The sequence below is a fragment of the Typopeltis vanoorti genome, chromosome 6 (genome assembly GCF_054136105.1).
Source record: "Typopeltis vanoorti isolate ZY-2024b chromosome 6, IOZ_Tvanoo_1.0, whole genome shotgun sequence".
In the NCBI taxonomy this organism is placed as follows: Eukaryota; Metazoa; Arthropoda; class Arachnida; order Uropygi; family Thelyphonidae; genus Typopeltis; species Typopeltis vanoorti.
In genome coordinates, this window is record NC_143554.1 from 154,577,860 (window position 1) to 154,599,926 (window position 22,067).

Below are 22,067 nucleotides of genomic sequence, written 5' to 3' on the forward strand. Positions count from 1 at the left end.
TAATCATTTGGGACAAAGCACAGGGTTTATTCTATCTTGTGTACAATTAGTGATTAGTTGAATTAAAACAATGACGTAACAATCAAAGGGGCGTTTCCCCTTTCCAACTTTTTTAGAATTGATTTAGTAGAAGAAGAATGAAATGTCCTTTTTGACGTAATTAATAAATAACAAAAATGCCCTTTTCAGCGTATTTCGCAATATGTAAGAAGAGAAACCTTTCTTTACTTTATTTATAATATTAGAGTAAGTATTGTGCATACGCTCAAGAAGAGGATCTCTGTAATAAGCGATGAAGAAAAAACAAATACAGACTCTACTCCAGCTAGGTTGTTCGCAACGGATGTTCACAGAATGTCGTGCGCAGATTGCAGTTTTGTAATCCTGCTTCCCATTTAAATCATCACTTTTTGACAACCATCAAGATCGCCAATCTCCTTCAATTTCATAATATCGGATTGGATTTCAAGCCTATTTTGACTATGCGAAGTTTATTTCGTTCTCCTCAAGATCACAACCTCTTCTATCTTGAGATCTATAATATTCCCTGCTCTCGTGGCCCTTCCATTATACGCCAAAAGTGAATGTTTCGAAATAAGACAGATAGAACACATTGGAGACGCAACAACAAAAGAAGACAACTCTGGCCTGGCGTTTCACTTCCTTCCCCTTCTCCCCTATCACACACACACACACACACACACACACACACACACACACACACACACACACACACACACACACACACACACACACACACACACACACACACACACACACACACACACACACACACACACACACACACCATAACAATGAGTGGAATAAGTGCTTCGTGCCTCACCTCGAAGACAGCTCTACTGCTAACAACATAAAAGATTCTCCTATGATTATTTTTTCACTCGGCACACTTAATAGGATTCAAGGATTGATCCTGTAAAATATTTGGAATTTGCTAATCGCATCTTTTCGTACCTCAGACTTCAGCTTTTCAGCCCACTATCTGCACAAAACGCCGAACAATAGCTAACCCATGCCACCATCTCCAACGTTCCACGTCGTTTCTCTCAGTTTGTATTGTAATCGTTTCTGCATAGTTTGTTTCACTAATGTTAGAGTTCAGGCTTGCATTTATTGCATTTATTTTTGTATTTTTTTCTCAGAATAAACCACGTTTTAGAGGTTAGGCTTCATCTTTGTAGTTTTCCAAGATCAAATTAAAACTACACGTTCTACCAATAATTGTCCGGACACCCCTGTTCTTTGAAGTTATGGAACACTCCAGTTTTGTTAATAACCTAAAAACGGCGTACAGATAGTAGGAAGCAGTATTCCATCGTAGCAGTTGAATACGGGTGGTATGGCAACAACGTGAACTCAATGACTTCGAGAGAGGTGTCATCGGTGGCTGTCTCGAAGTTGAAGGATGTTGAAGACATCATTGAAATTTCTGCTATTGTTATGTCAAGAACGTAAGTGCATGAGATTCTCATAAGAGGACTAAAAAATCCAACACCTGAGTTAAGAAACGTTTGCAATGGCCAACTATGAAAACATCCCCTATGTGACGTCCCTTATACCTGTCCAACGTGTTTCGCTCACTGCCCCCTCATCTCACTGTCCTTCTATTGTAGACCTACATACCATACTTTATCGCATTGTACGAGTTGCACCACATATTCTAAGTTTTGTTAATTTTCCATTCTGTAACTTTTTATTCGTTACATATGCATTTGAGTTATTTTATTCTTTTTAGAAAACTGTTCAGTAATTAGCTTACTAGAAAAATACAAATCTACATAACATATGAACTGTAGAGAAATACTATAATTAAACAGATCGAAACATCAAAGAAAGAGGTAATTGTATTTAGAATGCTAGGGTTAAGCATATTGTTGTCAAAATATCATGAACTCGTTTCTCAGTCGGCCATTACACTCCGCCAGGTGTCACTCTTGTCAGGTGAAGTTCAGTGTATAATTGCCTTTCACCATGACACTTATTTCAATCGAAGTTGCTCATCGACATGCGCAAGCCAAGTGATATGATAGATTTCTATTGATTGCAGGGTGTGGTTCAAAGGTAGCAGTTTTCAGGACACTGTGAGTATTGAAGGCTGTTCGGGAATGCTTTAATTAAGGTATTTCAAGAATGGAAGAATAGTGCAGAAGAGCAGCCCATGGTCGACTCTATCTAAACCGCATTGATGCTCAGGGTGAAACCAGGTTGTTGAGCTTGTGCGAGCCCATGCACGAAGAAATGTAGAATAACCAATCATGGACGAATATGGATTTAACCAAGGATGGTATTTACCAATCAAAGGTATTCTCCTGTATATGGGCTTCCGAAGTAGGCGCCCAAAATATTGCCTTCATTTTTTGGATGAATCCTGTTTCCAGCTTTGTCTTGTGATAGCGAGAAAGTTAGGCGAAAATGTGAAAGAGAAATCAACTTCATGTCATGGCGAAAAACAAACAAGCAGAAAGTAGCAGCATTATAATATGGGGAATATTTTCCTAAGAATTTTTTGTACAGCTGATATTTGCGGAGTTTAATGTAAATACTGCAAAGTCCTTTTCCATAATAGCTGATCAGGTAGTCTTCGCAAATGGTTAAGATGTGTTTCAACAGGATAATGTTGAATTCATTGTTCGATGCATTTGCTGCCAAAAGTTTAGTTATCATGAAATCTGTACTATTTTATTTTATAGAGTAATTTATTGAGTTTTCTTATGTATATACAGAAACTTACAGATTATACAATTATAGTCATCTCAGTGCCCCCTGGTGTGAAGAATCGGAACAAACAGTGCACACGGGACACTCGCTGAGAGTGCAAATGTTCCAATGGGCGATGATCTTTTTTGAAGACACACAGTGCGGCACTGGACAAAGCTTTCCATTTTGACAAGAATTCATGTGGTCGAGTACATTTCTCATTCTTCTGCACAAAGAAACAGAACAAACTCGTTCACCGTTATCTTTGGGTTTCTTTGACAGTTCACACTGATGAGCATGCAGAAGGACACGCAGTTGATCGTTGAGACGTTTTTGCTTCTCCGGGTCGGTAGGTGGATTTGCGATGCCCCCAGTACGGCTGGTTCCCGGCCGTTGTCTCTGTATGGATTATAAATTAGCACACATTAGAAAACAAAGCATCTAAATATTTCAAATTTATTTATTTTTATCAATTTTAATTACTGTCATTGAATGCATATGTTCATGAGAGGGGCGATCTTGCAGCTACTGTTAAGCCTTTTCCCTCTCTAAATTGAGACGAATGCAGAAAAAGACCAGAAGAGAAAAACAAAGCATTCCATGGTCACCATTTAAAGAATGTTAAGGGATAAGTTGACAGTTGCCTGACTTGGTGATGGCCCTAGCCGACATCGCCGTGTCACGTGACTTGTGGTGCAAGAAATAGGCGGAAGGGCTGACACTTGTTGCTTAAGGACAACCATTATTATACTGAGCACAACATACGGGAGAATAACGCGCCAACCAAAGATTCTTTCTTAATACGATTCCCAGGAAAAACTGTAAACCTATAGTATATTAGTACTGTGGATGGTCTAAGCATTTCTTCCTATTTTTGTTTCTTTTTTATTTATATTTCAAATATTGGAAAAGGTTACGGACTAATGTATTAAGGTTATTGATACTAAGCCAACTGATGTGAAGTCAACAGCCTCTATGTACGAGCACATTCGTCGTGAAATTACAATGCACTTCAAAGTATCATAAAAACTTTAATGTTTGGTTTTTCTCTTGTGCAGAGTTAACAGACTACGTAAAAGATAAATAATTATAAACAAAATAATGAAATAATCCATAATTCACCCCCCCCACACACACACACAGTACTAATGTACTATATGATTTGTAGGTGGGTGGAAGACATTAAAATTGAGTTTGATTATGGTTATGATTATTAAAATTTGAACGTACCTCTCAATGGACTAGCGGTTCGTTCAGTGTGTGTTACGGTTGCAAAATTATCTAACCAAATAAAATATAATACTAAGATGAATAGTCAAAGATCTGATAAGTTGCGTATATTTTCACGCTAGGTCAGGTGTCCAGTTTGCAGAGCGATGGTCTTTCTCCAGATGATAAAAATCATCACTCATCTTAAGACTCTCAATAAGCATCCATGATGTGAAGGATTCGAAACCCAAGCCAGAGGGTTGGAATCTTAAGTCATCTACTTAGACAGGCTGGACACGGTCAGTTTTAGTTGATAAAAAATGTTTCATATGATGCCAATCTGTTTAATAATTAACGAGCCATTTTTTCTAATGACATTTCACGTATGGGGAAATGTCTTCAGAAAAAAAATTACTCGGATTAAACTTAAAAGAACTAGTTTTCTTTTCATTGGTGGGGTCGCTACTTACCAATAAATACAGTGAGAGATCGTACAGTAAGCCGTCGAGTCTGTTTGTTGTCATCTGCAACTCGCATTTCAGTTCTTCATTTTGCTTCTTTAAATACTAGAAAAGTGAAATACCACGCATTAAGACTGTAAATCTTTTAAAGGTCTTCACAAAATTCGAACATTTTAGCATTTTTAATTAGTATAACATTTTTATTGGTATGTAGTGTATAATATCTATAAATGTAATGTATTACATTACAGCATAACAGATATTGTAGTATTCTTATTTTTATGGGGATCCCATAAAACCACGAAAGTTTTTTTCTCTCTCTCTTGCAAGATTATAATACCTTCTTACCATGGGAGGGCTAAGAATCTCTTTATATATATAACGTATGTTTTGTTTATTTTTTACACAATCCGAAACTCCTCCTAGAGCTACCGCAGGTCTCCACTAAGGGGAGTGGTGATTTCACATGGGGAGATAGAATTTCATCTTCCACCTAAAGACAATCGCAAATATCGATGCCTATAGCGCGATTTGAACTAGTAGCCTGTTGGTTGGAGAGCGGATACCCTAACAATCACACTGGTAAATATATAATAGAAAAGTATATAAGCAAAGTGGATATTAGATCTATCATTATTTCACAGCCGAATGTAGAAACTAAGAAAGTTTCGTAAGTTCACCAGAGAGCTTACTGGAATACACTCCACGGCATTCACGAGTCGCCTTAGTGTGGACTACTCAAAAGATATAGGCGCCGCCCAAGCGTCTATATGTTCGCTTTTTATTAGTCCATTTCGATAAGGTTTCATTGACCTGGTAGCTGTTTCGAACTACAGGGTGTCCCAAAATTCACGCAAGAATTAATTTTAGCGCTATTTGTGAGATAAAGTGTTGCCCACGAGAAAACAAAAGACACGTGACAGCTGACAGTTCAGGGTTATTAAAAATGACCACACACAACGAAGAGAGTTCGTTGAATGGATTATGGAACAACACCAAGTGGATGCTTATTTTTTTGAACAAAATCATCTTCAGCGATAAGGCTCATTTTCATCTTGATGGCTTCGTTAATCGACAAAATTGTCGCATTTGGGGTTCAGAAAATTCATGAGTGATTGTTGAGAAACAAATGCATCCACAACATGTCACTGTTTGGTGCGGATTTGGGGCTGGAGGCATCATCAGTCCATTCTTCTGCGAAAATAAGGCTGGTAAGGCAATAACAGTAAATGGTGCTCGCTATCGCGACAGATAATCCAGTTTTTTGTGCCTAAATTGCAAGATATGGATGTGGACGACATGTAGTTTCAACAAGACGGTGCCACATGCCATACAGCCTGAGAAACAATTCAATTACTGCATGAGTCATTTCCTGGTCGTGTAATTTCCCGTTTTGGTGATCAGAATTGGCCGCCCAGATCATGTGACTTAACGCCGTTGGACTTTTTTCTTTGGGGTTTTTTGAAGTCTAAGGTTTATGCCACCAAGCCCACGACCACCCACGCCTTGAAGGAGGAAATTGAGCGCCTGTATCAACGAAATTCAGCCACATTTATGCAAAACGGTGATGGAAAATTTCGACAAAAGAGTGCGTACGTGCCAGCAAAGCCGTGGAGGCCATTTACCCGATATGCTATTCCATGCATAACCCTGTACTGTATACTTTATGAATCAATACGTAATTACAATTTTTAATTCAAAACCTGTGTTTTCTATCAAAATTACTTCTTGCGTGAATTTTGAGACACCCTGTAGTTGGTTCTCTTCAGAGATCAGGTACAAACCTTAAGAGAACAAAACCTCTCGTTCACTAATACAAAACCTTTATTTTCACTAAAATACTCATCATAAATTCTTCGAAGTGTCATTGAACAATAAAAAAATGCATACAGGGTGTCAGTTTATTATGCAATCTTTTTTAAGTGGTTTGTGCAATTTAAAAAGAAAGCCGGTGTCGAGAAACATTGAGAAGGTACCTGTTAACACCTGATGGAATATTCTGGAAGTACCATAACTGTTGAATAATTCATATAGAAGTTGCCAGGCCAATTAAAACACTCGTTTATGTATATGCTAAGTATAGTAAAAATTAATCAAAGAGCAGAAAAGTGTCGCACTTTCTTAAAGACTTGCAATTCCATGAATATTCGCAATCCTTCTAGGATAATCGAAAAACAACATTTGCATTCAACCATCTTAAGTGAAATCCACTTAGGAAAATACAAAGAGTATTTTCCAGGTTTTAAGCTCTCGTCTAAAATTCGTGTTTGGTTTTGTATCAAGAAAACAGACAAACCAGCTGGGGAACACACCATAAGCATAATACACTCGCCTAATCGCAAGCTGCCTTCATTAAGTTTAAGTAACTCAAGTTACTCGCCAAGCCTTTTCTGTTTGGATTTCTTTTGTTTCCTAAATATGATCCTTCCAGCGGATATCTTCTACAACCAGTTTAGTGTACTTTACAGAAAGATTGGGAAAATAGAAGAAAAACAAACCGACGGGATTTTAATTGTCCATTGCACAAGTGTTATGCACGGAATGTAAAGGTTTAATATACGCTATGCAATTTCAGAACGGCACCGTGCAATGAGTGAGGCACGTTCTTTGGGAACGAAATATAACTACCCACAGAAATCGATTAATCATAGCAGCAGTTGAATTCTGCAACCTCTTAAAATGGCACGAAATCAGAACTTGTCTGAATCGAAAAGTTGCTATGCATCCAAAGACGAAATGAACTACTTCAAAAAAACTGAGTTCCATATATTGTTGCAGTTAAGAATTAGAATAACAGGTGTCGTTTCAGTAGATGTATGTAACTTGAAATAAATGTTAATATTAAATTTCAAAAAATATGGAACAACAATGAAAAACAATCGCCATCTATTATTTAGATGGCGTTTGTTTTTCATTGTTGTTCCATACTGAACCATCATATGTTTCCATACTGTAGTAAGTCGAAGCGGATAAAGAGACAAGGAAAGATAAATTATATAAGCAATCTCCAAGCGCTTTACATTATTAGAATTTTTTAAATAAATTAAAGAAAAAAAATGAAATATACTGAGTGCTAACTTACTTATATTTATATTCTGGGTAATACTGACTTTAAAATGATAAAAAGGTAAAAGTTAATATAAATGTATTTTAGTCTTACCTCCATCTCTCCTCTACTGACATCGCCAATGCCCGAGTCCATACAACTCTCTGGGGTCGAACATATTCCGCTTTCGTCATCAGAAAGCGAAATACTGGGGGTCTTTTTATTACAGGAGATTAAGTGATCCTAAAAAAATAATATAAAAATTATTTAAAACTGTATTTAAAAGAAATACCTAACTCAAGAGAAATTATTTTGCTTTCCCAGTGAGTGATATCCGTGGCTTGTCTGGCTCTGGGTAGTATTATAATTTCTCTTGAGTTAGGTTTTTAGCCTCAATACGTATGCGCTTGAAATATCTCTTTTAACATCCGATACAAGAACTGAGTCTTTATAGTCTAAGGAACATCCACGAGGTATCCGAATATGAATATTGATATTTTCTTCCACTCTCCCTCCAATATTCTCCTAAAAATAAAACCGACTGACACCACATAAATTAAGGCCAGTGTTCTCGTTGAGCTGTTATTTGTGGACTGATATAGATATATGGGGGAATAGAATTTATCTCTTGAAAAGAAAAGTGACAAGTTCTTACAAATTAAATTTCACTGGTGAACAACTTGATGATAGATGATTTTCGCCTTCCAATGTGACACCACCACTGCACTTTAATAGAAGACAAGTGATTTACACATATTATATTTGGTCCTATAAGAAGGTTTCGTGTTCATTTAAACCCTTAGTTTCACTCAAGGTAAGGAAGTATGGTTTTGCACTTTCCCTTGATAAGATCTTTATAAACTTTTAAATAGACCTAATGAAACTCGAGATGGTGCATGCGTATAATACGTTACTCTTTTATAGAACGGATATTAAGAGCCAATGGAACTTTTTCTAAAACCTACCTGCATATCTTTTCGAGGAAATGATTTGTCACATGTTGAACACTTTTCATTCGCTTCTGGACACTGATTAGTCACGTGACACTCCAAATTCCTGCGAATAACTGCACCGTTGCAATGCGGACATTGTGCTTCCGCCATCTCACAACTGCCCTGATGAGCCTTAAAGAAGAAAAGACACAAATTCATGTGTCCGAATAGAGATAAAGATCTCAACTTGATTTCACATAAACAACCAAACAATTAGCTATGCATTTTACAAAGATAATAGTGAAAGATAATATGCCCAAGAATGCAAATCTCATCTTTCCATTATCTTCATTAGCATTTAAACATGAAGTTCATCCTGTTCTTTAAAAGTAGAAAAATTCCAACTTTACCTGCATGTCTTTCCGAGGGAAAATACTGCAGCAGTAAATACATTTGACTTCTGCCTCTGGGCAATCCTGATTGATGTGTCGCTGCATATTCTTGCGACAGAACCGATCGCTGCAGTGTGGACACCTGATTACTTTCCAGTCACAAATTTCTTCATGATTCTATAGCGAAAATAAAACATTGTCAAACTGTAATACAATATTCAGCAGATAAATAATTAATAAAAAATCCAAGATGGCTGAAACATGAACTCACTGGGATTTCATTTCTTTGGAATTGGTTTTCACAAAATGGACATTTTACGGCCGCCTTAGGACACTCGTATTCAGTGTGAATCTTGTAGTCCCTGCGAATGATTTTAACTGAGCACAATGCGCATTGAAGTTCCATAAAATCGCACACCTTCTCGTGCTATTGAAAAAAATAAAAGTTTGTTATGCAACAGGAGGTACTCCTGTTGTCTGGGAAATAATCAGAAATGTAAGATTATTCAGATAAAAAATGAAATAAACAAACTAACGTTTACTCCAAGAAGTAGTTGTAGGTAAAAAGATACACGACTAATAAAACTACTACGGTACCACCATCTTGCCTAGAAATGCCATTGGTATTATAGACTGAAATGCAGATTATGGATTCTTTTAGAGTAATAACAGAACACATTTTTGGGCACTGTTGGTCGAGAGGTTGCCTGTCTTCTCTCTAATTAACCGGCTATGAGTTTCAATTGCAACTGAGCATAGGTCGTTTTTGGTTAGGAGATGAATTTCATCGTTCGGTGTGATCTCACATCGGAAAATGAAATTCATCTCCATGCTGCTTATTGGAAGCTCGAACTGACTCAAACAAGTTTCATGTGTGTTCTCTAGAGCAGGGTCTCTGGTGTACGTAGAAGATGCAACAACAACAAAACAACAACAACAACAACAATAATTTCACTCTATGATTTTTAGCACTGCAAATTTGGATATTGCTTAGCCGATTTTGATGATTTAAACGTCCCTGTCTTCAGCGTGACTAGAAGAATTAAATAGCAGCACTTTCTAATTAAAAACATGAGGTAAAGCTACTTTTAAATCTATACAAACGGGAGCAGCGATACCAGCGTGAGCGCAGCCGTCTGCTTACCTACGCCCTCTCATTTTTGCATTGGCAAAATTGATAATAATAGTAATAATAATGAAACTCTTAACCAACACATAATACACGCTATAGGTTATACACTAATACACCTTTCTTGGATGGGAAGTGTATAAAAAGTCAATATATATATATATATATATATATATACAAATTTGTATATATATATATATATGTGTGTGTTTGTATATATATATATATATATATACAAACACACACACACACACATATATATCTACTGTATAATATAAAATGATAAGCCTTTTTATAAAACTTTTTTGTGAAACGTTTTTGTGTCACGTTTTTGGTCAAGATATTTGAAACATTTTGAAACTCAGGGGCTACCCAGAGTGTCGAGTCTTCAGAATTCAGGAAGAACCGGTCTGCCAGTCCGAATTCCGGACCTTAGTATTTTCCCCTAATGCAAAGTACATCCCCTTGCGGAGATGTATGATGCTATGCATTAAAGGTAAGGGTCACGAAAATGCCAAGTTTGAAGTAATGCAGAACTTATAAATTTTACCTAAACAAGTTGCCATAAGGTGCTTTGACCTCATTAAATAAAAATGTCAAGATGAGAGTAAGATGTAGAAAGTTTTTTACCTTGGGTATATATATATATATGGTGCTCATCCGCCGAACAGCAATATCACCAATATCATATTTTTGCATTTTTTTCCCGTTAAAAACCTTCCTAACTGTTTGCAGACTTCGCCTGGTTCCTAAACGTAAACACAAACTAATGCCTCATGAAGAGGACACTTTTCAACGAGGTAAGCATTGCATCGCATTCGTGTTAATAGCCGGAGTGAGCCTTCAAATTACATACATTTTTGAGTCCTTTAAAAAGGTGTATAGATGGAGCAGCGAGTCAAATTCTTAGCGTTCTAGTAGTTTTACACCGCTCAGAAGGCGAGGCAGGTTGAGCGCTGAAACAATAGCAACTAAAGGCTATGATTGGTTATTGTATCATCCAATAACACGTTGTCATTCGTCACAAGGATGCTGTTTTTTTTTTTCTGAGTTTCACTTGTTTTGCGTGCTTGAAATATGAATTGCCGTGGTAGGCAAGTTTTTATATATAATATAGACAAGTGTTTAATTTATAATTTTCGATAAATTTATAACTTTTTTGTCCATATTTACAATGGGAAACAGTATTTTAGCCGAAATAGGTAAGCCATCGTATTCCAAATTGTACACCTTTGAGAAATTCAAATATAGCATTCTCCTTCATTATTGTTTTCTAATATACACTAACTTATAACAAACAAATTGATCCGTACTCTGCACAGATTTTGTTACAATTAATTGATAAATTAAAGTATTCAAAGTTATCCTACAATTAATTTCATTAGATCAATTAAGATGAACACCGATGTGCTATGCAATCTTAAAACTTTCATACATCGAAAAAATAATCATAGTGTCAAGCTGACGTGAATTTTGTAACGCGGGTTGCATAAACCAAGACAGCACACCCAACCGAAATGGACACGAAACGTCACTGGTTTATAGTACATATTATATATACTCCGGTCATGTTCGTATAGAAAATTTCGTTGTATCAGTTTTACTTTATTTTTTATTTTTTGACTTGTAGATGTGTGTTATAGTTTGGCAGCGTCATGTGGCTAAAACCTTCGTATTAGCGTCGTTTAAGTGGGCATTTGTCACAACTTAAAAGTATTGTATGGGCGGATCGTTGTAAAGCGAAGCCTCGTAAAGCAGTGTAATACTCTCTGTATACGCACACACAAAGAAGAATTCATTTGCTACATGCAACATGCATTAGATTTTAAAAGTGTTGAAACATTATCACTTACAAGTAGACTGTCTCGAATAAATTTTCCGCATAATTCACAGCGGATCAACCTTTTAGGGCATTCCTCGAATATGTGGGCTTCATAACTGCAGGAGTTCAAATTCGCATCGCAATACAAGCACTTTAATGAGAATTCACACGCAGCTCGATGGTCCTATGAAAGAAACGTAAATTAAAAAGGCATCAGATGAACACTCAGAATATCTTTATTTCTAGAGCACTGTGAAGTGACAGTAAAATCGAGCATGAGGGATGATGGGAAATCCAAATGGATCGAAAAATATTTGCTAATAATAATAGTTATCAAAAATAAAATTAAGAAATGTGACAATAACTAAACTCGCCTCCAGATCGCTTCTTTGAAATTCTTTTTCGCAAAAGGAACATTTCACGAGTACTTTTGCACATTGCTGATCCACGTGTGTCTTGTAGTCCGCTCGGATTATTTGCTCAGAACACAACTTACATTGAACTTCAACAAAATCACACACTTCCTCGTGATCCTATTATAAACGAAACAGATGGTTTAACAACTATCTTTCGATGCGCCCTCTGTGATTGAAATATCGAACAAAAGCTATTCTTCCCAAAAAATATTTACATAAAATGTTAATGAAATTAGACTAAATCGATCTAAGAGGCATATCTAAAGCCATATTTTTCTATCACAATTTCACAGCAGTCTTTTTAAATATAGCTTAAATTATTATACGTATAACATTATCATAGCTTCACTTTTATTTATATAATTAAATATTTATAATATGATTCTTTACTCATTGTATTTATGTTATATTTTATTTCACTAATACAGTATACTCTCAAATATTCACGTAAGTGAATACTCTTAATAATGCATATTTTATTATTAATTTATTCAAACAATTTTATTTTCAACTCTGTATATATGTATATATATACATAGTCTAAATAAAAAAAATTAACTAATAGTTCATTTTAATATAAATACACCTTTAATTATTTAATATAACTTTACTATTCTAATTAGCCATAAGAAAAAGCTTTGCGACAGCATAAAGATAATTCAAAACCTATCATCCCCCCCCCACTACTCTAACAAAAATAATGCATCATAACTCATCTGAACAACAAAAAGACTCCAGGTCCAGATGGCATCACCGACAGAATAATAAAATTGCTCTCAAGAAAAGCTACAGTTCCTGTAGCTATAGCTATTCTAATAGGATCCATATATGTATATATATATAGTAAAACCCCTTTTTTACACGTTTTAGGGAACTGATGGAAAAAAGTGTAAATTGCAGGAAATGTAAAACATCATTTAAAAAAGGCTAAAAAATTACTTACTGCTAGTATGTGAGTCTACATACTAGATTCCAAAATTTAATAACTGAAAATAAATGAATTTACAATTACTTATATTTATTTATTTTAAAAATCTTTAATTGTGGATTGTTTTTACTTTTTCTGCACTCATATAAGTTCCACCTGCCTCTCCACAGTGTATAAGGCATTACATGCCCCATCGCCTCCTGATGCACTTGCAATATACCACCTCAAAACAAAACAGAGATAGCTTCCGTTGCTTCTTTACTAGTAAGGACGGTAGGTTCTTGATCACAGTCTTCTTCCTCTTCTTCTTCTTCACCAAGGTGGTTGGAAAGGATGTCCTCTACACTTGGTAGCATTGATGTGATCCCACCAACATCAACATAGTCTTGAAATGAGGAAGATTCATCCATCACATACCAGTTGTTGGGCTCTGACATATCTTCTTCCTCCTGTAGTTGTTCCTCCTCTTCTGTAAACGTAACTCCTGCCTTCCGGAAACAGTTGGATATGGTTTCAGGAGTAGCATGCAACCATGCTTTGGCTACATAATGCATGGCATCAAGGATTGATATGGTCATTTGTTTTGGGTCCATACCATAATCATGCATAAACACAGTTTTTTCAACAAACATTTTTCTATATTTCCACTTAAATTCATGGATGATGCCCAGATCTAATGATGGCTGAAGCTCACTTGTACATTTAGGGGGAACGAGCACTAATGTAATGTTTCTGAGCTGCAGATTTTCAGAGTGTGCAGGACATTTTTCTATCAGTAGTAGTATTCTGCGGTGATTTGTCCCCATTTTAGCATCATGGTGGATGTGAAGATGCTGCTGGTCATCCATGCTATGCTGTTGGCATCATACTTAGTAGGCAGATTTTTCACGTTCTTAAAACACTTTGGCTTTTTTAATTTACCAATTACCAGTGGAGATAATTTTTCTGATCCATCAGCATTGACCATGAGCAAAACAGTTACCCTCTGCTTGCTGAGTTTTCCACCGTGACACTTCTCTCCTTTAAAACACAATGTTTTACTGGGCAGAATGTTATAAAAGAGCCCAGTTTCATCAACATTGAAAATATATTTCGGTTGGAAGTCCTGAATAATAGTCTTTAGTTAATGTTTACACTGGTTTACAGTTTCCCCTGAAAAACTATTACTTTCTCCACACACTTGATTATAATCCCCAACCTGGCAGCTAATTCAAGGGCTTTCGCTCGGAGTATAGTACCATCGACTGGAATACCCGATGCTCTCGTAGAAACAAACTACTCCGCCACAAGTTTATCCAATTCATCGTATGTCGATGTCCGGATATAGTTTCATTTTTTTGACATAGCGCCACATTGCTTTGCATTGAGTTCAATGCTTGACCTGTTTTCTACTATCGTGTTCAAAGTGGACACGGACAGACCAAGATCATTTGCTAATTGAAACACGTCGCAGAATTGCCATCTTTTCTTCTACCGAAATACATTTTCTGTCTTTTATCTCCATGTTACTAACTTGGATCATCCACCACCGCAACTTGAAAGCAACTTCCACACGTTAAATTACGTAGCAGAAATTCTGCAATATCAATTCGTAGTGTGATTGAAAAATCACAGTATCGCTCATCACTACATTACTACTGCAAGCGTGCAAGTCACCGTGATGGCGGAAACGAAACTACATCCGAAAGTAACGCCATCTGGGAACAGAAAAAAAAAATATATATATATATATTTGTGTAGAATGTTTTTTACCTTGGATATAATATATATTAAAGATACAAAGATGCCAAGCTATTTTAAACCTAGTTTTACTCCATTTCCCAAGTAAGCAAACAGATAAATAAGTCAAGTTTGCGCCTGCACGTAGTGCAAGTCTAGGTGACCCGCAAAGTAGTGTCTTGTACTACTTTGCGAGTAATTATTTGTTCAAGTGATCTGCATCTAGGTTTCAGATAATAACAAAATGTGGCAGTTATCTGTATAAATTCTTTCTCTCTCTCTCTCTTTCACGCACGCACACACACATAAATAAGATTACCTGTGTTATAGAGATTGATATACGTCTAGAATAAGTAGTCAATGACAAAAAAAAGTCGTTCTTATTCACTAAAGACAGAAGATAGAAACAGATTGATCAGACGAAAATCAACGTGATAAAAAAGAGTGACATTATAATAAAAATTGTACGAACACTCAAAAAAAAAAATTCCGAAGCTTTTTATAGTTTATGTTAGAAGAACCGCTTACATAAACTATAAAAAGCTTCAGAAATTTCGTTTAACATACCCAACCGGTCGATTTATGTATTCGTAGAGCATGTATTACCAATCTAATGGTAATATGTGCTCTAAGAATTACGTCATTGTTCTCGTGAACATAACTGGATAACTTCTCAATGAACACATCTTGGTCGCTAGTTTTTACCTAGGGATTATTTTGATCAGGTATTGCTTTACATAAGAGCAAAGCGGCTTGATGGATTTAGACCCTTCCAGAAGAAAACACTCAGGGTCACATGCTTCGCATTAAGCAACCATGGTTCAAAGAGCATACCAAGCATTCTGTTTGTTCAAATAAAGGTGTTATCAGTATAGACAGCAACGCGAAGGCGTCTCAAACAGTAGAAGTATAAGATACGAGAAAAATTAACGGTGTCTACAGTATGAAGAGCATAATGGACAGCTCATAAGGATTTGGACGTAAAAATGGATGATAATAATAGAGTCTCTGTGGGAAATCATTGGAGATATAAATTGTGATTGTGACCCTGCAAATATCAAGGACGAGAATAAGCTAAAAAAGAAAAAGAAAAAAAAGAACATAGAAAGCACCGGATTTATGGATAACTTTCCCGAAACGTAATATTCTTCATTTATATACCCTAATATACCCTATTATTTTATCATAGCTTATTAGCGATCTATATACATTTACTGATCAATGTAGATATATAGGAATCAAGTTAATCTTGCTCTCCTATCTTTTCGCATAGTTTCCCACAGGAAAAACATTTGGCATCTGTTCCTGGACATGTATTATTTAAATGGTATTCTGAATTCTTGCGTACAACTTTACAAGAGCAGCGTGGACATTCCATTTCTGCATGATCACCATTCTCCAAAATGGAATCCGATTAAACCTACTAAGAATCAACCACTTGTTGTTGGAAAATATATTCTTTGTGCAGATTTGCTTGTAAGATATAAGGATAGAAAGTCTTTGAAGTTCAGTATGCATTTATATGACTCAAATAGTTCAATAGTTCAATTACCCTGCTTGATTTAGACATTTGGAGAAATGTATAGAGATAATTATTATTTTTTATACGTTTTTTATTAAATAAAAATGTATAAAATCATTGAATAAATTTAAGACAAATGCGAGGATGAGGGTACAAAGCATATTAATGAATTGAAAGATTAACAGATAGCACCGAGCTGGGAAAAAAACATGAAATCTTCTTCATATTTATGTAGACATTGGTGATATGGCTTTGCCACAGAGCGTTTTACGACGTTTCAGCTGAACGTGAGTTAACTGGCCTCATAGAAATATCAGATTTTATTTTTCCAGAAAGCTGTTTTTCTTCTCATCCCCAAAACAGATAAATTGGATAGAGAACGCACAGATAACAGATGCACTGGTCTTCAGAACTTACTTCTTATCGATGTTCCCAATAGCTAACATGAAATAAGAAAAATTGTATGTGTGTGTGCGCGCGCGCGCGCCCGCGCTTTACTCGTGAAGCTAAAATTTGTTTTTAGTTTTTTGCATTATATGCAAAGTGATATGTTTTGTTTCAGGATCCTTTGAAATATGAAATTTCCTGATCAACTTTTCAAAGATGCTATGACGTTATGCAAGGTTCATTCATTGATGCACAGGAAAATTATCAGAAAGAGATGATGGGTATTGCATTAAACAATGAGCAGGTATTATCTGAGACTGGGTCTGGTTTTTATTTCTTAATTAAGTAAAGCTATGGATATGATAAGGAGGTGAAGATAAAACATTGTTCGGATTAATAGCGTATATAAATCTATATTTTTTATGAAAGACATTGATTTAGTTCGTAAATTTATCATAGAGATAAGATAAGTAAAAGCATATGTATATGAAAATTTCTAACGCTGTTAAGATATTTAATTCAAGCCTTTGTAATAATTTAAAACCTTCATTACAAACGGCTTCCGAAAAATATGGTAGTCTCAAATACTCATTCAATTCTACAACTTAATGAATATCTGAAAAAATTCGCATAGTTTACTACTACTAATTTTCCCTTTCAGTCGTTCCGACCTTAGGCGACTTTTATTTCCCCCAATGTTATCCCAGCTCAGGACTGGCATATGGCTGGGACGTATTCATGACTCTAATCCGTGTGTGTGTTCACGGGGCCGGTTTGTCTGTTCAGGAGGACGAAAAACACGAGTTTCCTGGTTAAAAAAACAAACCACTATCTCCTCTGGTCGAAAGAGACCAGGTAAAAGTTCCTCAAGTTGCTGACGGGAGTCGAACCTAGGTATTTCCAACCAAAGTGCTTCGTCTATACTGACTGAGCTGCGGAGACTCTTCTGCATAGTTTTGAAAGCAGTTTTATAAGTTTTTCTTCTTTTTTTTCTGATATTTTTTCAGAAATTTCTACCCATATTTTTTTTCCCGTTTATCCCCTCATAAGGATTCGTCAAAGGACATTTTTCTCTGGTTATTATTTGCTGTGTTTCATCAAATTCAATAATAGCGGACTACAACTTGTTTAATTTCGGTAATTTTTGTTTTCGATTTTAAAACAAACAAACAAACAAAAAGTTCGCGAAATGCAATAATAAGTGAACTCACTTCAAGGTCACTTCTTCGGAACTCTTTTTCACAAAATGGACATTTGACAAGCGCACTTAGACACTGCTCTTCCATGTGTGATTGGTACTCCTTGCGAATAACTTTCTCGGCGCACATCTCACACTTGACTTCCACGAAATTGCAGGCGTCTTCGTGATCCTAATCAAACAAAATGAGCTCAACATCGTGTCCAGTAGAATTCACTGAATATATTTAAGTGTAATTTTCTTTTAAAAAAAATGTCTGTTATGTAACAATCCGATAACGAAATTATTTTTTATTTATTAAACATATACTCGATTTGACAAGCTATTTTGATGAGATTAGAAGCATTTTAACGTTACACTGCACAACCATTAAACTGATTGAAGAATGGATATCCAGAGAGTTCACCGAAAACAATTTATCGAACGATAATTTACCGAAAGGCAATTTATCGTAAAAAAGTAATCGAATAAACAATTGATCAAAAAATAGTTCATTGAACAACAGTTAATCGAAAACACAATTTACTGAAAGGCAATTCATCGAAATATCACAATTCACCAGATGAACACCGAAAAATGAATCATAGAGAAGTTAAGTGAAGATTAATTATCACAAAGAACTGCAGTTTTTGTTTTTATTGCATTAATTTATGACGCTGTTGAAGCTCAGCACGTTATTCCCCTTATACGCTGCATGGAAAGAGACCAACGGAGGCCATAGTGTCAGGAACATCGTGTCTTCACACGTACGATAGCGATAAATGGGAATTTTAGAACATTCATCCTGTAGGAATGTAATGAGGTCCAGCACTGTTGTGGGATGGACTTTCCTTGCCCTCGCTCGACGCTCCAGTTAATCCACACATATGTTCAGTAGCGTTGAGATCAAGGCTCTGGTGGAGCCCGGTCAAGTATGGTGAAGTTTATTTTACATACCACGCGTTACAGCAGTAGCCTTATGACACAGTGCACTGTCTTGCTTCATGAAAGAGACAATGGTCAGTTCCGTAGAAACGCTACAAAGTATTGCTGTGTCCAGAATGTTCAGATACCGCTCGGAGGAGGTCAATGTTCCTGGCACCACAAACAACAAAGGTCAGAGGTCAAATCAGGAAAAAACAGGACCATACCATCACACCGCCACCTGCGAATTTCATAGTTGGGTTTACAAACTCTAGTAAAAGATGTTCACGGGGCATCCACCACACTCATATCCATCTATCTGCTCGGTAGAGTGTGTAGAGTGATTCATCTCTCCATTACACAGTTTTTCAAGCTTCCGCATCCCACTGTACATACTCATTGCACCACGGAAGACGATGCTGCATGTTGTTCAGGTAATCTGGAGCTCTCATATTGCGATCCTAGCGTGGATACTGATGTTGTAAGCCTCGGTTCTGAATGTTTATGTGCAGATTCGTGTTCCATCGATGCATTCAAAGTGCAGTCCTACGAATGCCCGTTTTCACATAGTATCCTTTGCATCAACCTAAGGTCTCGTATGGGTGAGTGTCATAGGTGGTCCACTGCTGATAGCAGTTGCAGTTGACTCCATGCTCTTCAATTTCAATATGGTATCACCGATTATTGATCTGGAATGGCCCAATTTATTAACTTTTTGCCGAATAGATAGTCCTGCATCATGACATCCTGTGTTTCCTCTTTCAGTCTCCACCAGTTCCCTTCTCGCAGCTATTTCACTCGAACACTGTTGCACCTGGGAGCTTCATATTCCTCTAATTCATACTGGCTGGCACGATCAACTTTGCTCATCAGGGTGTCCGTTGGCTTTTTCTCAAGCGTATGTTTTGTAGCAGTGTGTGTCACTTTTTGGGATAGTTTTTTCAGTCATATATGCGTTTCGTGTATTTCATCTATATTTGACAGAATATGGAAAAGATTATGTAAACAATCTTTTCTCGAGATCAGAGAGGGGGGGGGAGTCAATAGTAGTGAATGAGCAGGAGCTATATGAGGAATTGAGTAAACTTGATGTTAAGAAGGCTGTAAGACCTTATAGTATATCACCGCGTGTCTTGTGGGAATGTTCAAAGGAGTTAACAGCAGCTTTAACGTTCCTTTTTAGCACGAGTCAGATTTACCCAAGATTAAAAGGAGGATCCTTTAATAGATTGCTACATCACAAATTAAAGTAATGAAAGTTTAGTGAGCTGGATAGGAAAATAGCTGCCTGATTGGTATCAGCAAATGTCGAGTATGTGGGTGGGCGCGATATTCCAGAAGAGGAAAGCTACATCAAGGGTCTGTTTCTTGCTATTGCTGTTTAATTTGTATGTAAATGTTTTGGGAAGGTCTTGAATGGTGATGTATACAGTTATTTGCAGATGATACAACGTTGGGAAGACCTGGGGAAAGCATAACCCATGTTGTAGCCTTATTTGTTGTATGCGTTATTTACATGATTGTTCAGATTCTTGCGCAAAATCCCATCCTTGTAGTGTGGCAGTTTATTTCCGAAAAGTCAGAGTTTTTCTTTGTGATCCTTTAAAAAAAAAAGCGATTTAAGTATTACTCCTGCTATTTTACTGCTAATTTTGTACTTATTAGAACCACTGACAGAACTGTACACAATGAGGCCACACACGCACTCACGAACAGGTAACAAAGCTACAAGATGTATTCAATGTATCATTTACATTTTTAATTAATTAAATAATTTTTAATTTCCTTGATTTAAAGTTTTATTTTGATTTTATATCTGAGTTTTATGAATGTTTATTAGTATTCAGTAGTATTTCATCAAGTAGATGTTTGCGAAAGCTCGCATTAAATTCATTGACTTCAGATCAGTCTGTAGAAGAAAGGACATCATTTGTTGAATTATCGTTGCAATCAATAAAACAATTTCCTGCGAATAATTAAACCTTCGATCTTTCTTGATCATTGTACTAGTTAATGTCAGCCTGCTTCGTACTTCAAACGAATCTAGCTATTTCCCTCCTTAAGCCAGTGCAAATATATGAACTATCAACGCTAAGTATGTTACGCTTTTTTTTTTTTTTAATCTGCATAACTTTCCAGGAGGAAAATGTTGCAACTTCAGTACGAGATCAGTCAGATCATTCTCCTCTTGGAAATAACTTTTAATTCCATTGGCCAATGAAACAACTGATTAACTGATTCAAGTTTCTTATATTGAAGGGCATTTTCGAAATCTTTGAAGTGTCTGTGTTATAAGTTATTAATTGCATTTGTTACATATCTGATGTTGATGTATAAAAATTGCACCAGAAATTAAACTAATAAATGCACAATAAAAAAAAAAAAAGAATGACATCAAATAAACGAAAGAGAAATTAAATCAGCTTCGTGTTAGTTGCCGGTTCAACTAATTAGGATATTATTACTGAACGAAGACCAGTAATAGCAATGGCAAGAAGAGACTCCTAATATCTTTGAATACGAATACGGTAATTCACGAAACCCTTGTTTCAAAAGTTGTAATTAAATAAAAACAAAACAAAAATCTGTTGGCATTATTTCCAACCAAAGCCGTCTTCCATTCATAGATGCAGGAAGATGTGATATGAATTAAAAATAAATTCAAATTTTAACAAAATACTTAAACTCGGAAAAATATATAAATTGCTAACTTGAACTAAAACCATTAAACTTCTTTACTTAGTAACGAAAATTGTGAAGAGTATGTAGATGTCTATATTTAGTTTGTTGATCCTTATAAGCTAGTTTTGAAAACTTGCTTGAAGGTTTTCCCTTGGGAATTCCTTCTTACACAATGCGCATCTGGTATTTGTTTCAGGACATGCTTTGGTTAGATGATGCTTCAAATTTTTACGACAGATCGTACCTGCACAGTGCTCACATTTCATTTCTGCCAGATCGCAATTAGCTTAATGATCCTGAAGCAAACTAAAAATCTAAATTCAATTAGAAGAAAACCTGAAAGATCTAACGCATCCAAATCATAGTTCTGCTGATGGTTTTTTTTTTTTTTTTTGCCAAATACACTCTCACCCACCCACCCACCCATGCATATAAACTTCTTTCTCAATCCTGTTATTCACAGACACAATTTCGGCTAACTTACATAACTTACATGTTCTTATTTAGCTATAAAAATAAACTAATAGTGTGTCTTCAGCTCTTTCATCGCATGTTCTGTTCAGCTGATCCATAAAATGCCTCGACAGTGAGACATAAAATATA

The 22,067-nt window shown here is 36.0% G+C and overlaps 1 protein-coding gene across 1 annotated transcript in view; it reads right to left on the reverse strand.

The window, feature by feature from the left end:
- Positions 1–2,728: 2,728 nt before the first annotated feature.
- The window catches only part of LOC150106118 (uncharacterized), a 63,141-nt gene continuing 43,802 nt past the window's right edge, over positions 2,729–22,067 (reverse strand). The window contains exons 14-22 of the mRNA XM_090393864.1: positions 17,893–18,051; positions 12,084–12,242; positions 11,741–11,893; positions 9,030–9,185; positions 8,777–8,935; positions 8,400–8,558; positions 7,549–7,677; positions 4,398–4,493; positions 2,729–3,117 (exon numbers count right to left, since the gene is read on the reverse strand). Of these exons, the coding sequence (XP_090249990.1) occupies positions 2,770–3,117; positions 4,398–4,493; positions 7,549–7,677; positions 8,400–8,558; positions 8,777–8,935; positions 9,030–9,185; positions 11,741–11,893; positions 12,084–12,242; positions 17,893–18,051 (1,518 nt within the window). The 3' untranslated portion in view covers positions 2,729–2,769. The remainder of the gene's footprint in view (positions 3,118–4,397; positions 4,494–7,548; positions 7,678–8,399; positions 8,559–8,776; positions 8,936–9,029; positions 9,186–11,740; positions 11,894–12,083; positions 12,243–17,892; positions 18,052–22,067) is intronic.